Source organism: Hyperolius riggenbachi, chromosome 1 (genome assembly GCF_040937935.1).
Source record: "Hyperolius riggenbachi isolate aHypRig1 chromosome 1, aHypRig1.pri, whole genome shotgun sequence".
Classification (NCBI taxonomy): Eukaryota; Metazoa; Chordata; class Amphibia; order Anura; family Hyperoliidae; genus Hyperolius; species Hyperolius riggenbachi.
In genome coordinates, this window is record NC_090646.1 from 353,602,399 (window position 1) to 353,617,607 (window position 15,209).

General features: G+C 40.6%; 1 protein-coding gene across 2 annotated transcripts in view; it reads left to right on the top strand.

Moving 5' to 3' along the window:
- Positions 1-13,319, top strand: part of INSR (insulin receptor) — a 134,198-nt gene extending 120,879 nt beyond the window's left edge. The window contains exons 19-21 of one of the 2 annotated variants that reach the window (XM_068234133.1): positions 8,755-8,884; positions 10,491-10,625; positions 11,526-13,319. In XM_068234133.1, coding sequence (XP_068090234.1) covers positions 8,755-8,884; positions 10,491-10,625; positions 11,526-11,853 — 593 coding nt within the window. In that variant the 3' untranslated portion in view covers positions 11,854-13,319. Of the gene's footprint in view, positions 1-6,273; positions 6,511-8,754; positions 8,885-10,490; positions 10,626-11,525 lie in introns of those variants that run through there. The other variant, XM_068234134.1, reaches the window with a different exon arrangement.
- Positions 13,320-15,209: the final 1,890 nt, after the last annotated feature.

Below are 15,209 nucleotides of genomic sequence, written 5' to 3' on the forward strand. Positions count from 1 at the left end.
ACCTGCATATACTATCAGAACGCTCAAAATTGACTAACAACTAGAGAGAACCCAATTATTGAATCTACGAATGTGGTAGGCTATACACAGAAAGACAACTCTGCCCCTTAAATACAGAAATTGTTCAGCATAACTAAACCGTCATCCATAGAACTAGACCCATTGGTGGCTATCAACATGCCCTCAGATACCATGCCACAGCTGACTAAGCCATCAATTCTGCCATTAATCTCTTTAATTGTATAACACCAGGGCCCATAGGCAATTCACTTTTTCTCCTGAGTTTTCTCCTAGGTGATATTCTCAAACTTAACAATGAAATGCTTTTTAAACCACCAGCAAGCAAGAAAATACACACAATAATTTTGATAGTATGTTTTCACTTACTTTTTGGTACTTCATTTGCATAGTGCTGAAAAGTTATTTTTAAATAGAAGATAAAACATTATCTCCTAGGAGAAAAAGTTAATTGCATATGGGCCCAGGTCTTCTGAAAGATTCAGAGATGATAATTTTATGATAATTTTGTTGCTATCTTAAATTAAATTGTTTTGGCCATTTGTTGAGCCTGTTTTGACTGTAGTGCAGGTCATTAGTTCAGTTTTATCCAAATTGATTTTTAGTCCAGAGGTCTTTCGAAGATATTTTCCAGTAGGCTGATGGCCACTAAAAGGTGCATTAACATTACTATAAGATCACCTGCAAATAAACAAATGTTATACTCCTTATTTTATATGTAGTCCAAAGGTGTTTTTATTGGTTTTAATTTAAAATGCAATTATATTGTAAGTGAATATACAGTAATTGGGGAGAGGAACACTCTTGTTGGGTACATCTCGTTATATTAATTGTGTTGGACAAGTAGAGGGGATTTCCAGTTTTGCTGTAAGTTAAGCATAGAGTACTTAGAGCTTTATTACAATTCCTCTGTTACTCTGAATATACCTATGGTTTTCAGTATAAATTCCCAGCTCAGGCTGACAAACACAGTTTCTATATCAAGTGTTAAAATTGTTAGGGGGATTTTGCTACGATTAGCGTCGGGGATTGAGTCAAGGATTTTTCTTATGTTAACTGCTGCCTGCCTGAATGCAACACATCCCACTTGATCTTTATGTGCTATAGGGTTTAGATATTGTTTAATACTGTATAATAATAATTAACAATAAAGTATACCGTAGTTCATTTTAAGCAAGAAATTTCCCTTTCATGTTTGGGGTTTAGGGAGTCTTTATTTAGTTTGAGGATAAAAACTTTATCTGCTCTGAGAAATTTGTTTTATTGGATTCCCTAGATTCCCTTAAATAATAAATTGAAAATGTTTTTGAAGGTGTTTTGAAAGATTAGTTTACATTCTTACAGTTGGTTGTAGGATACCATCGAGGATTGGTGCTTTGTTGGGGTTTTACTTATTTGTAGTATTTAAACATGTTCTTCCATTATGGATTAATTTAAGGCTGTGGAATATTTTTGCTTAAAGGACAATTGAAGCGAGAGGGATATGGAGGCTGCCATATTGATTTCCTTTTAAGCAATACCAGTTGCCTGGCTGTCTTGCTGATCCTCTGACTCTAATACGTTTAGCCATAGACCCTGAACAAGCATGCAGATCAGATGTTTCTGACATTATTGTCAGATCTGACAAGATTAGCTGCATGCCTGTTTCTGGTGTGATGCAGACACTTCTGCAGCCAAATAGATCAGCAAGGCTGCCAGGAAACTGGTATTGTTTAAAAGGAAATAAGTATGGTAGCCTCCATATATTTTTCACTTCAGTTGTCATTTAAGATTGGTGGTTGTCCAGGAATGTAAATATATGGATCTGTGAAAGATGTCTAGCATTCAAAGGAAATTGTTATGACTTCTGGTAATAGTTATAGGTTTTGAATATTATTTTGTTGTTAGATTTAATTCTGCCTTCAGGGGTTTTGGCCTTATGAATTAAATGCATTCAAAGTATGTTTTCATATAATTTACTGGAATATTTATAGTAAGTTCTATTTATTCATTACTATTGTTACATGTAACTTTCAACAGAAAGGTAGTTAAGTTTCTTAGCATTCCCTGCATGTGTCAACCAGTAAATGGAAATTGATAATGCCTTTAATTTGGGAATTTCTGTTCTTGGAAAATATATCTTCAGTTATATTGGATCTGGCAATGTGTGATTTAGTGCCATTATCATATCTCCACACCATATCAGATAGTCCAAGGGGAAATCCAGCAAGTGATTTGCCACCTAGCGGAAGATAGGTAGTGAGATTTTTGACAGGGGTTATGTGTTACCTATTTAGTTCATTTTGCCTTTGATCTATATATTAAGAAAACTGGTACCTGATCACCTTTAAAGTTGACCTGAACTCGTGCACAGGACAGAAGTAACACATAACAGAAATGCACCCTGGCCCATATGCAATTCACTTTTTCTCCTGGGTGATATTTTTAAATTGGTCAATAAAACGCATTTTAAGCCACCAGAAAGCAAAAAAATGCAAATTATTTTGATAGTACTTTTTAATTTACTTTTTGGTACTTTTTTTTAGTTGAAAAGTGCTGGAAAGTTATTTTAATTTGAAGATGAAAAATTATCTCCTAGGAGAAAACTCAGGTGAAAAAATGAATTGCATATGGGCCCCTGTATGTATTTAAAGAGTTTAGCCTGTGTAATTCCCCCTCATTTGTTTCTAACCACTAGTTATAATTTGATTATCCCCTGTGTTACATGACTGCCTATGGCAGATAAGCTCATTTGAAAGTACAGGCTGTAAACAATATGTCTGCCTCTATGAATCAGGAAGTAGAAACCGTGCAGATTTATTGCAGGATTTGTATCAGCTGTAACAAAGAATGTTTTTTTGTTTAAAGGTGATTATGCTGTTGTGTATCTTTTAGAGCAGGTCCACTTTAATAAATGGTTATCTGGAATGGCAATTAATATTTCTACACTTCCTGGCCTTGGATTCCAACAAGAAAGATGGAACACTCACTGCTGTATTGGGGGTGCATATACTTAAAGGGATTTTGTGAAAAAATGGGTTTCATTTAAACAAAGAATGTCTAGAAAGGCCTTTTTCTTTTTGAAGAGGTAGTGGCACCCTGTAACAAAACAAGATAAAACCTTGTACGGTGATGTTTCTTTATAACTCCTATGCTTACTTTTTACATATTTTCCATGTGGGTCTACATGTAATTAAAGTGTACCTGAAATGGCAATATAAAAAGATATTATACTTACTCGTGGTTTCCTCCAGCCGCATGAGCACCCTCGCCATCCTCCCAAGTGCCTCTGTTTGGCCTCAGTCTAGCCCAGTAATCTGGCTCAGTCGCACCAGTCGGCTCTTATGCACATGCGTGGCCCCTCTTCTTTTTCCCTTTCTAAAACTCTACTTCCCACCTCCTGAATCTGTTTAATAAATTCATTAATTGCCTCTTTCAGTTCACTCCTGAGTGATGACTTTATATTTGTGTATAGATTCCTAGGGTTTATACCCTTGGTTACCTTTATTTGATTGCCAGGTCTGTTTATTGAAAACGGCTCCAAATTTGTGGCAGCTTATCTCCCGTGACCCTGGGAGAGTGTAGGTTTCCCGAGCCAATAAACTGGAGGATTTTTTTCTTCCCCTCTCTCCTTGGCATGCCAGGCTTCTATACTGCCATCTTGGGTGCTAATGGCTGTGCCAGTGGCGTATATAGGGGATGCAGATGTTGCGACTGCACCAGGGCCCTTGGGCCAGGGGGGGCCTCCTTCAACGGCACTATTAGCACTTAATTGGTCCTGAGCTGGTAATGATCACTTCTAAAGATGCTTTGAATGGTAATCATTAAAAAACTGGTCCCCATCCTCCACTTGCACCTCTAATATTGTGGTTGTCCTTGGCAGGTGTTGGTGCTCTGTATCAATTGTTATGTAAGGAGTGCTTGGGAAGGACCAATGTAAAACTTGCACTGAAGCCCAACGATCCTTAGCTACGCCCTGGTCAGGTGTACATGGCGTTCTGGCACCAGGGCTTTTCAGTGCAGGGTAAGCCAAATTATTGCTCACCCTGCTTCCGCACACATTCAGGGTTTAATTACTATTCCCCCTCCGAGTGATCGCAACTTGCAGAGAAAAGTAATTCGGGGTCTGGCCGGATAACTCCGTGCGTGGGACGCGGACTATAGCATTACTGCTATAGCCGCGTCAAGCTTAGACACTGTGTGGTCTTGCAGCAGGTGCTGAAAAGCTCTGCTTCACTGGTCAGAGCATTGCTACAGTGTACAAGGTCTGGTATACACCATGCAGTTAATGCAATTTTCACTTCAGATCCTACTAATGATCAGAAATGTGCATTCCTCTATATCCAACTGATGTCAGATCTGAATATGGATCTGATCACTTGCTCGAATAGGATCTGAAGTGATAATTGCATGGTGTGTACCAGACTTAGTGTACCTGAGATGAATCAAAAAAAATTCATACATACCTGGGGCTTCCTCCAGCCCCCTTCAGCCTGATCGCTCCTTTAGCGCCATCCTCCGACCTCCTGGATCCTCTGCAATCCTCCCAGTAACTTCAGCCAGTTGGCGCAGTGTCTGTGGCCTGGAGAGTTCAGTGCCTGTGCAGTAGTACTGTGCTGGTTGGAGGAAGCCCCAGGTGTGTATGAATTCCTTTTAATTTATCTCAGGTTTTCTTTAAAGGGACTCTGGGAAGATGAAATACAAAAGATTTATACATACCTGGGGCTTCCTCCAGCCCCCTCTGGCCTGATCGCTCCCATGCCGCCATCCTCCGCTTTCTGCATCATAGGTAACTGATCCCGTCATTTCGCCAGTCGCGGCCAGTCGGCACATGTGCAGAGCGCTCCTCCGTCTCGCTCCTGTGGCTGGGAGCGTCCTGCGCAGTATCAATATCGCAGTATCAGTCGCATGCACCGAAATGACGGGACCCGTTACCGAAGATGCAGAAGGCTGAGGACGGCGGCGTGGACGCCATCAGGCTGGAGGAAGCTCTGGGTATGTATACATGTTTTGTAGTTAGTCGTCTCTAGTACACTTTAAAGAGAACCCGAGGTGGGTTTGAAGAATATTATCTGCATACAGAGGCTGGATCTGCCTATACAGCCCAGCCTCTGTTGCCATCCCAAACCCCCCTAAGGTCCCCCTGCACTCTGCAATCCCTCATAAATCACAGCCACGCTGCTGACAAACAGCTTGTCAGAGCTGGCTGTGTTTATCTCTATAGTGTCAGTCTGCTGCTCTCCCCGCCTCCTGCAGAACTCCAGTCCCCGCCTGCATCCCTTCCCTCCCTGCTGATTGGAGGGAAGGGACGGGGGCAGGGACCGGAGCTATGCAGGAGGCGGAGGAGCAGCTGAGACTGACACTACAGATGTAAACACAGCCTCACAGCACGGCTGTGATTTATGGGGGATTGCAGAGTGCAGGGGGACCTTAGTGGGGTTTGGGATAGCAACAGAGGCTGGGCTGTATAGGCAGATCCAGCCTCTGTATGCAGATAACATTCTTTAAACGCACCTCGGGTTCTCTTTAAGGCTAGAGATCAGAAACAGAGCTGGGCTTCTGTTCACTATGGCGCAAAGCATGTGCCCCTAGACTACCCACTTTATATACCACCATACAATTAAAAAAACCCTAATTTTACTGAACTTCTCAGATTGTGTGTTAGAGTCAGACGGAATGATAGAGATGCCAAAATTCTTGTAACTGGGTTTGAATTTCCAGCATCTGTTTCTGGAGATTACACATCTATAGATATTCAGAGAATGTGAGGAATGCAGTGTGAATCTGCCCTTGCTCATGGCAAAGGATATAAAACTATGTGAAAAACATGTCATCCTTTATGCTGGGAATACACGGTACGTTTTTCGCGTTTGATTCGGCACACGATCTATTAGCCATTCGATTTTCTGCTTGATTCTCTTATCTTCCACTCGTTTTTCTTATCTTTTTTTCCATTGACTTCTATGAGAAATCGAGCAGAAACGAATCGAGCGGAACATCGGACATGTCGGAATTTTATCATCGAAGGCATCTATCGGAACGATTCTTAGCAAAAAAACGTACCGTGTATTCCCTGCATAATAGTGAAGATGAGTTTATCATCAATTTTACTTCTTTTCCCCACAGTAGCCCATTGGCACTATAGCAAATAATTATTAAACATGAATAGGAAACAACCAACTATATGACCGATCATTTGGAAATTAAAAATACTTTTTATTATCTGATAATCCAGAATCTAAAATATTAAAAATATAGGGTGTCATCCTGATCTAGGGTGTCCATATAAGGAGTTTGAGAAGAAAAAGAACAGTACCTGGCACCAAACGCAGCAGGGCAGACACACCGGACCCAGGAAAAAGAGCGTGCTCATCCACAAGTTTGTTGCATCCAGTAGGCTTGAAGAAAGGAGTGACACTCTGCCTCTGAAGAAGCTGGTTTAAACCAGCGAAACAGCTGTCAGGCCTTTTTTTTACCCCCACTGCTGTGTACCTGCTACTTCCCCCACCAGAATAAAGGAATTTTAAAGAAGCGGTGCCTCCTTTTCCTTTCTTCAAGCCTACTGTGTCCAAATAAGGTGTATCCAGATGTCTAGAGCTCTCAAAGCACACACAATCTAACTGAATGGCTGCACTGCAATAATTGATACCCTGGCCCATATGCAATTCACTTTTTCACCTGAGTTATCTCCAAGGTGATATTTTTAAATGTGTCGATGAAATGCTTTTTAAGCCACCAGGAAGCAAGAAAATACTCAAAATAATTTTGATATCACTTTTCAATTAAAAAAGTACCGAACTGTAAATGAAAAAGTGCTGGAAAGTTATTTTAAATAGAAGGTGAAAAATTATCTCCTAGGTGAAAACTCAGGTGAAAAACTGAATTGCATATGGGCCGCTGTCTCTTTGGAGTTAGAACGATTGCCTGCTGTCACCAATGGGCAAGATGAAACTTTATATTCAACATCAATGCATACAATATATGTTCAGATAGCAGACTCTAGTTTGCCAGTAGCATTGCGGACAATAGTTTGACAATTCAGTATTTCTAATTGAGTGGACACATGCTTACTGTCCAAAGAAGAGCATGCAATGCATAAATTGTTGCAGTGCTAATAATGGTAAATATGACTTGAATAATTGGAAAATGTGCTTAGAGACTTCAGGCCCATTGTAAAGCAGGAGGATCAGCCATACTATGCCAGGGGGAAAAAACACACATATAAGTAGATAAATACTTGATCTACTTACATAACACATGTATTGTACTGTCCATGATTTGATTTCAGTGAATGTTATATAGTAAATGAAGATAATTCTGTTCCTGGTGGGGGCCATGTCTTTTGCCAACAGTTTAGGCTAAGGCTGGTTTCACACCAGGACGTTGCGTTTTAGGGGACGTTATGGTCGCATAACGTGCCCCTAACACAACGCCCGTTGCTCCCTGCTTTGGACGTCAGAGTGAGCCGCGTTGTGCAGCTCACTCTGGCGTCCGTGATGCGCACTCTTTTGCGCATGCGGCATCACGTGGTCCCGCCGGCCAATCGCTGCACAGAGCGGCCGCTCCAGGAAGTAAACACTGCACGTCACTGAGTGCAGTGAATATTAATTAGCCATGTGCCTGGCCGTTCTCCGCTCCTCCCCAACGTTACTGAGCATGTGCAAGCAGTCTAACGCGGCTCTGCCGCTTAGAAAGTACTGCATGCAGTACGTTGTCTGGTGGCGCAGCGTTACACTGTAATGCAACGTGGGCGCTGTGAACAGCCCATTGATTTTTCATTGCTGTGCGGTGGGGTGCGTTACAGGCTGCTCTAACGTGCGCCTGTAACGTCCCACTGTGAAACCAGCCTAAAAACTGATGTCATTTCTTCCCTTTACTTTTTTTCTGTCCTCCTCCAATTGCTCAGTCACCTCAGCCTTGCTTGTAAACACAAGTGAGCAGAGGATCGTGTTTCAGATAAGTAGCTGGCAGGGAAATAAAGGGAAGAGGAGGAATATATTATAGATAAAATGAACCCCCCCAGCATGCAACTCTTTGACATTGACTACTAAAGGTCCAGTGCTCCTTATGTGTTATGTGTTATCCAAACCATAACAGCAGAAAAAGTTTTTTAAAAGTTTTGAATGCAAGATTAGCATCCTTACAACTTAATACACTCAGACCAGTTGGTGTTGAAATTTGATTTTTATGGTGACACTCCCGCTTTAAAGACAATTACTGTATAGCATTTTTTTGTTAGTCACACTGTGATGCTACATTTCATCAGCAGAATGTACTGCAGGTAACCAATGCTACAGCATCCTAATGCATGGTATATACCTTGCAATTTCCCATCATATTGACTGGTCGAATTGATAATTTACGGCTGGTCCAATCTGATTTCCGAGTGTTTTTTGTGTTTTTCTGATCGATTTTCTGATCACTTCTATACATAATTGATCAGAAAAACAATTGGAAATCAGACCTGTTTGAAATTATTGATTCAGCCCATCAATCTGACAGGAAATTGCATGGTGCAGGCATTAGGTTGTGGCAAAATCTTGTATCTAAAGTAGGGGGAATTTTCACTATTAGTCTATGTAAAAAGACACAGAACTTCCTGTTTGTCTATAAAATACTAATCATTATCCTCTTGTTTATTTCAAGGATAATATTGTTATTCAAATGTTAATTCTCTTTGTGTTTCCGTCTGAGACTATTTTAATATTGCTTAGCTGCAAACTCTAAAATAATTTGATTTTTTTTTTTTTTTTTTAGATTTTGGGATGACTCGTGACATCTACGAGACTGACTATTACCGGAAAGGTGGGAAAGGTCTACTACCAGTCAGATGGATGTCCCCTGAATCTCTGAAAGATGGAGTGTTCACTACCTTCTCGGACGTCTGGTAAGAGACACTATTGCCAGTACCTTGGATATTCCATTGTTAGCAGCCTGCTGAAATTCTGCATTATGATCTGAAATTGCAAAGAAATACTGCTAGAAGCTGGTAATAAGATAGATAGATAGATAGATATAGATATATATATATATATATATATAGAGAGAGAGAGAGAGAGAGAGAGAGAGAGAGAGAGAGAGAGAGAGAGAGATACATACTGAATATATGCCTTAGTTAGGGGTCCCTTGAAATAAGCGGTTTCTCCCAACACGATCACAAATAATAGCCTTCTAAAGTTGAAAATATAGCTAATGTATGTAGCTTAGTTTGCTGGCATTGGTCTGAATGCTGACTAAAGACTAAAAACTGTAGGATTTTATTTTTCTACTATTTTAGGCTTTATACAGTTGAGATGTCTTACTTGGGTGATTTGCACTAATTGCCCAAAATCGCGTAACGCACACGCGTCACCTGCACCATTTTCAGGCGATTTCCTGCCGATCGCGTTTCAGTGCTATAGAAGCGCTAAGCGCGATTGCGGCAAAATCGCCGCAGTGTTCTGTGATTTCTCCGCTGAAAAATCACTCATGCAAAACGGCGGCAAAAATCACCAGCGTTTCGCGTTTCTAAGTGTGAATGGGGCCTTAAAGAGAACCTGAACTGAAAATGAAAAGTCAAAATAAACATAAACATGCCATACTTACAATGTTCAAGAGAAGGTAGCGCATACACCACATTAATAATACTGATGTCATCAAAAATATGAGTCCCAGTCTATAAAATTATATTCCTGCGGCTTGGCTGTCACAATACAGTAATTTGTCAGACCAGCAGCTTCCTCAAAATCACAATCCGCCACCACACCACCAGGAAACGGACTCACCAGACGCTCCACGCTTGATCGTTGACTCTCACTTCCGCGCCTAAGCCCCGCCCAACATGTTTCGTCATAAAGACTCATCAGGAGCTCCCATGTAGTCTACACTTCAATCTATTTCTCCTCTCCTGAGTCCTGTTTAACCACTGTGATCAATGGAATTCTCAATAATGCATTTTGAAAATGGCCATTACCCCATAACAGCTTCCTGGTCAGCACTCTGTTAAACTGTAATATCACCCACTTGAGCCATAGAGAAACAGACATTACCTTGCCCATTCAGTTGTAACTGACAGCTGCTGATATATAACTGACAGCAACTGGTATATTTCAGTTCTGACAACATATTGTAAGAACTGGAAGGGATCACTGTAAGAAGAAAATGGCAAGCTTCCGAGAGGAACTGGCAGTGAGGTAAGTATGTAATATTGACTTGCAGGTACATTGTGTTTATTTTAAATAATTTTACTTACTTCAGGTTCCCTTTAAAGGTTAGAACCAGTTAACTTGTTGACTATTCTTCAAAGTGTTTCTCCCCTTACATTACACTTCTTGTTGTTAGATAAAAATGTGGATATCATAGCATCTTTATTCATAATTCAGGACCTGTGTTTGATAAAAGACAACCCAGTTTAAGAGATGACAAATTTTCCTCAACCTAAACATGGTAAAATATTGTAGTGGGTTCTTTGTACGTGAATATGAATAATTGTTGCCCAACTTTGCCTATTTTAGGTCTTTCGGTGTAGTGCTTTGGGAAATAACAAGTTTGGCTGAACAACCCTATCAGGGATTATCAAACGAGCAAGTCCTCAAATTTGTGATGGATGGAGGGTCACTGGAACAGCCAGAGAACTGTCACCCCAGATTGTAAGTGTTCATAAAAATAGACAATTGTGATGCCTTCCAATTCTCTCAGCTATGCTTCCTAGCATCCATGGCAACAGTCCACTGTGGACCTTTCCGGTCCAAATTGTCATTTTTTGCATCCTTCTTTTCATTGCCACGAGTGCATTCATTCATGCAGCCGGTTAGGCATTTCATTGCTACTGAACTGATTCATTGCTACATTGGAACTGATTAAGCCAAGTGTACGCTTACAACTAATGTGCAGACTCCTCCAAATCAATCTCACATGGGGTTGTAAGAAGAGAGACAGAGCAAAGGAAAAAGTAGTGTCTAGCATTGCTGAAATCTTACATATGCATGTGTGTCCTGAAGAAAATGTTTTTTATTCTTTTCATGAAAGTGGACTTCGATTAAGTAAAACCTTAAAAGCTGATTTTTTTTTTTACTCAGGTTTTCTTTACCTAATGTAACATTTTGGCTACCTATCAAAAAAGGTTTTAAGTGGAACTAAACTCTGAATTTCCTCTGCTCTAAAATATTAGCAACAGCATGATAACCTTTGGTTTCACTTTGCAGGGAGCACTGGAGGACTTGCGCCTCAGTGTTTACTATATAGGGAGAGAGCCCATGCTCCTGCAATCTATTCACAGCTGCTGCTAAGAACCAATTAGACATTTTGATCTGGATATGGAGTGGATTTCGTCAGCTATATGTCCACATATAGCTATAATATATGTGGAATAAAAACTTTTCATTGTGTGCTGTTCAAGAGTTGTGTTCCCCATTCAGTATGCCAAATGTGCCATAGGAGAGTCCAGGAAGGGACAAATACTTTTTGATCTCAGTGAATTTAAATGTCATCTGTAACTATACTGTGGATGTATTTCATCATTTAATCATTTTTAAATATCTCTGTTACAGGCACAGTCTGATGCAGATGTGTTGGCAATACAATCCCAAGATGAGGCCCACGTTTTTGGAAATCATTGAAATGCTAAAAGATGACATCCACCCATCTTTTCAGGAGCTGTCCTTCTTCTACAGTGAGGAAAATAAACCTCCTGAGACTGATGACCTGGAGATGGATTTTGAAAACATGGAAAGCACGCCTCTAGATCCATCTTCCTGTTCGCTACGGGATGAAGGACAGAGAGGAAACCTCTATGAGGAACACATCCCCTATACTCACATGAATGGGAGTAAGAAAAATGGACGTATTCTGTCTCTGCCTCGTTCCAGTCCATCCTAACACACAGTGCCACACTTTGAAAATACAACTACCCTCCGTCAAATCTCAGGACAGAACTGTACCAATGGCTAGAACGTCAAACCGCCAATGCCCTCTCCAGGTTTTGAATGTTTCCTTGCCTCGTTGGCTTATTGACTCTGATTATTTTTTTTATTTTTTTTGAACAGGCTGACTATAAGGCGAAACTGTGAACAGACATAACAATGGAGAAAGCTCCATTTAAATCGGTAACACTTTATTGCCTATTTATTTCCAGTGGCTTTTCACTATTATGGTAAATGTGTGCTATGCATAAAGGAGGAAATGCATCTGAATTAATATAAAGCACACACCAAAACATAAACTGAAGCTCTACGGAAAAGTCAAATTTTAAAGCTAAACCCTTCTGTATTTAATGGATTGAGGTTTTTGGAGCCTTAGTCCCAGTCATGGAGCTGTCATATCTGGCCATAGTCTTATTGTGTTTTACCATTGGGAGAATAACCTAAAGCATGAAAGAAGCTAATCTGGAAAAAGAGCAGCAAGGACTCCCTTGCACAGAATGTGTTACATGGTGAAGTTTCTGTACCATACACGTTGCTCCATCTTCCACTCATCCTCCTGACCTGCTGAGTTTCCTCTCACAATAATGTAGTTCTCGTTGAACTTCTCATCAAGGCGCACATATCATGTGCTTCTACGGTCATGTTCTCTCTGCAGCCAGTGCGTTCTGGTTTTCTTTTTATTTACTGAGTGATCACAAATCTTCAGGCAGCAGTGGACCCAGTTTCTCTTAAATGAGCAGAAACAAGTCTTTGGGATGGTTGATATTTTGTCTGTCAAAAATGTTCTTAATCAGACCAAAAAGGGAGCAAGCTCTCACCATCCCCTTCCCGCCAGCATTGCCATCGGTGTACACTGTCATAATTTCTTTCCTTGTACTCCAGCAACAGAAGGGGTTGGTTGGGTAAGGTAATTCAGAAAACGTTCTTTCATGAATTCAAGAAAATCTCTCTATTTTGTATGTACTCATCCCCTGACAGACTGAATTTTCTAATGTAGAGGGGTATTTTAGAGTAGTTATCCTCCTCCATAACTGTAGGGGAGGTAACTAGTCACTAACAGCTTCTGTGGTTTGTGTATAAGCTTTCTTAAGTCAGGTCTTTTGCCTGGTGTGCTTACTATAACAATTACAACTAATATATATAGCAGTTGCTTTTTTTCCATGTATATGCGATAATAATATATTTTTTAAATAAGACTGTGTCAAAAACTCCCTAATCCATTTATCTGTCAGGTAGTTCCACTGCAGAACTGAGATTTATCAGGAATCAAAAATAATGGTTTTCTACATTATAATGTACCATTTGTCTGTTAGAAAAAAAAATGCCTAACATCTATGCTACTGTGACTTATTAGCCTGACCTACCTAGAAAGTTATGTGTTTGTTTTTACACAGGCACCATGCTGTTGTGTAGAGGGGGGGGGGGGGGGGGTTAATAGGCCTTCCTACTACACATATGGAGCCACACAGATAGGCAAGAAGCTAAGTGCAGTGCCCACCAGAAAGCATTTGACTAGTGCTGAATTCTGACTGTCTGCTGGGGATTACTGCATTTTGCACTTCCTTATTGCTCCCTGACGTAGGCTCAATAGGATACAGTACAGAAAATGGTATCTAGTAAGTAAGGACTCTCACATTTCGTTACAAACGTCAGATTTCCACACTCCTTTTCTAGCGCTACATTCACTATCAGATAGCTTACGTATTAAAGCACCTTGTCATAGAAGTCATTCATTGGTGGGAGGGGGTGTTGGATAATAATTGCTGCCGCAGTATCAGTGGAACCACTTCCTGTCATGCCACATTAGATTATTTGTACAGATTCAGACATTCGCCTTTTACATCTCGAAAAGTGGCCTTTGATTTGCATGACATAACTTGCACCAGTCTAGCACATGTGTTCCGTCATGTCTTCTGGTTTTCTCTGCTGTGTTCTCTTTCCCTTTCCCAGCGACAAGTAATACACAGCAGACTACTTATAGACCACTTTTGTTTTAACATATAACATGTATATAGCATGTATTATAAGCCCCATATCCTTCCCTACCACATCACTTCATATGATCATAGGGCCTAATCTTTGTATTCTTGTAGTTGTCATTTGCTTCTGGTGTAACTGTAAACTCTCTCCCACCATATAGACAAGTACAATGTTTTTATCTGTAGATAGCACTTAGTATATTTTACTTTCATCCACCTGTATGTTAAAAACCTGCCTTTTTAGTGTCCCTATTCTGGTGTATATTTCTTCCATGTTGCAGCTGCATGTCGTGTTCATTGCTCCAGGAGGTTTCTTTTGACACAGTCTCATTTTGAAGCTAAATCAGCAATGAGCAATTAGTGACTTGGCTGCATGTGAACAGCAGCATCATGTTGATGTATTCCTTATCCATACGTGCTGCAGGGATCACCATCCAGCACTATGCTGCCTCTAATGCTCTGACAGGAGGAGAGGGCTGTGCATGCTGTATTACCCCCCAAACAGGCAAAAAAAAGCATGCTCCCACATTATCTGCACCTTGTCATTCTCCGCACACTTTGTATGTGCATTTACCAGGCTCCTTCAAGCAGGGTACACACTTGAGCACTTTGTGTGCGTTTTACCTGCATGCATTTGCATTAGGTGTAATGGCCCATGTAAATCAATGGGCTGGTTCTGTGCATGCTGGGAAAACCAGCAGTGCAGCATTTTCTCCACACACTGTGAGTTATCTTCATCAAGTTCACTAGCTATTTCACCAAACTCTGCACATCACAGCTGAGGTGAACGCGCACTACCAGTGTGAACCCCTCGCTTAGTGAGGTTTATTTTTCCCCGAATGAGCGAAAATTCTAATTTTCCAGATTGTTGTGGGTTTGCATTGTTTGAAAGGACCTAATAAGACCACAATATGGGACCTTCTTCTGTCGAAATAATTCCAAGGTGCAGTCTAAGGTGATCATTCTAATTCTTGCTTCACTCTTTAATTAAATCATTAACACAGAACACGCACACCTCTTCTAGTTCTGTGGGTAAATAACTAGTTAAGCAAGGATAAGAATGCCCTATAGCTTGCACCTTGAAACAGTTTCAAATTAGCCACTCTCATATTTTTATCCTGATGTCTTTGAATAGTATGGCATGTGACCATGTGCCTAACAATTTAGTAGTACAAATGAGGTATAGTTTCCAGCTTTGCCTTACAGTACATTGAACAGTCCTTATGGCACTCCCAATTGCCCTGTCTGTCCAACTCCCTCCCTTTATCTGCATCTCTCTGCCAACATGTTCATATGCAACACCAAATTCTTTATCCAGTTGCTCATCCTGTGT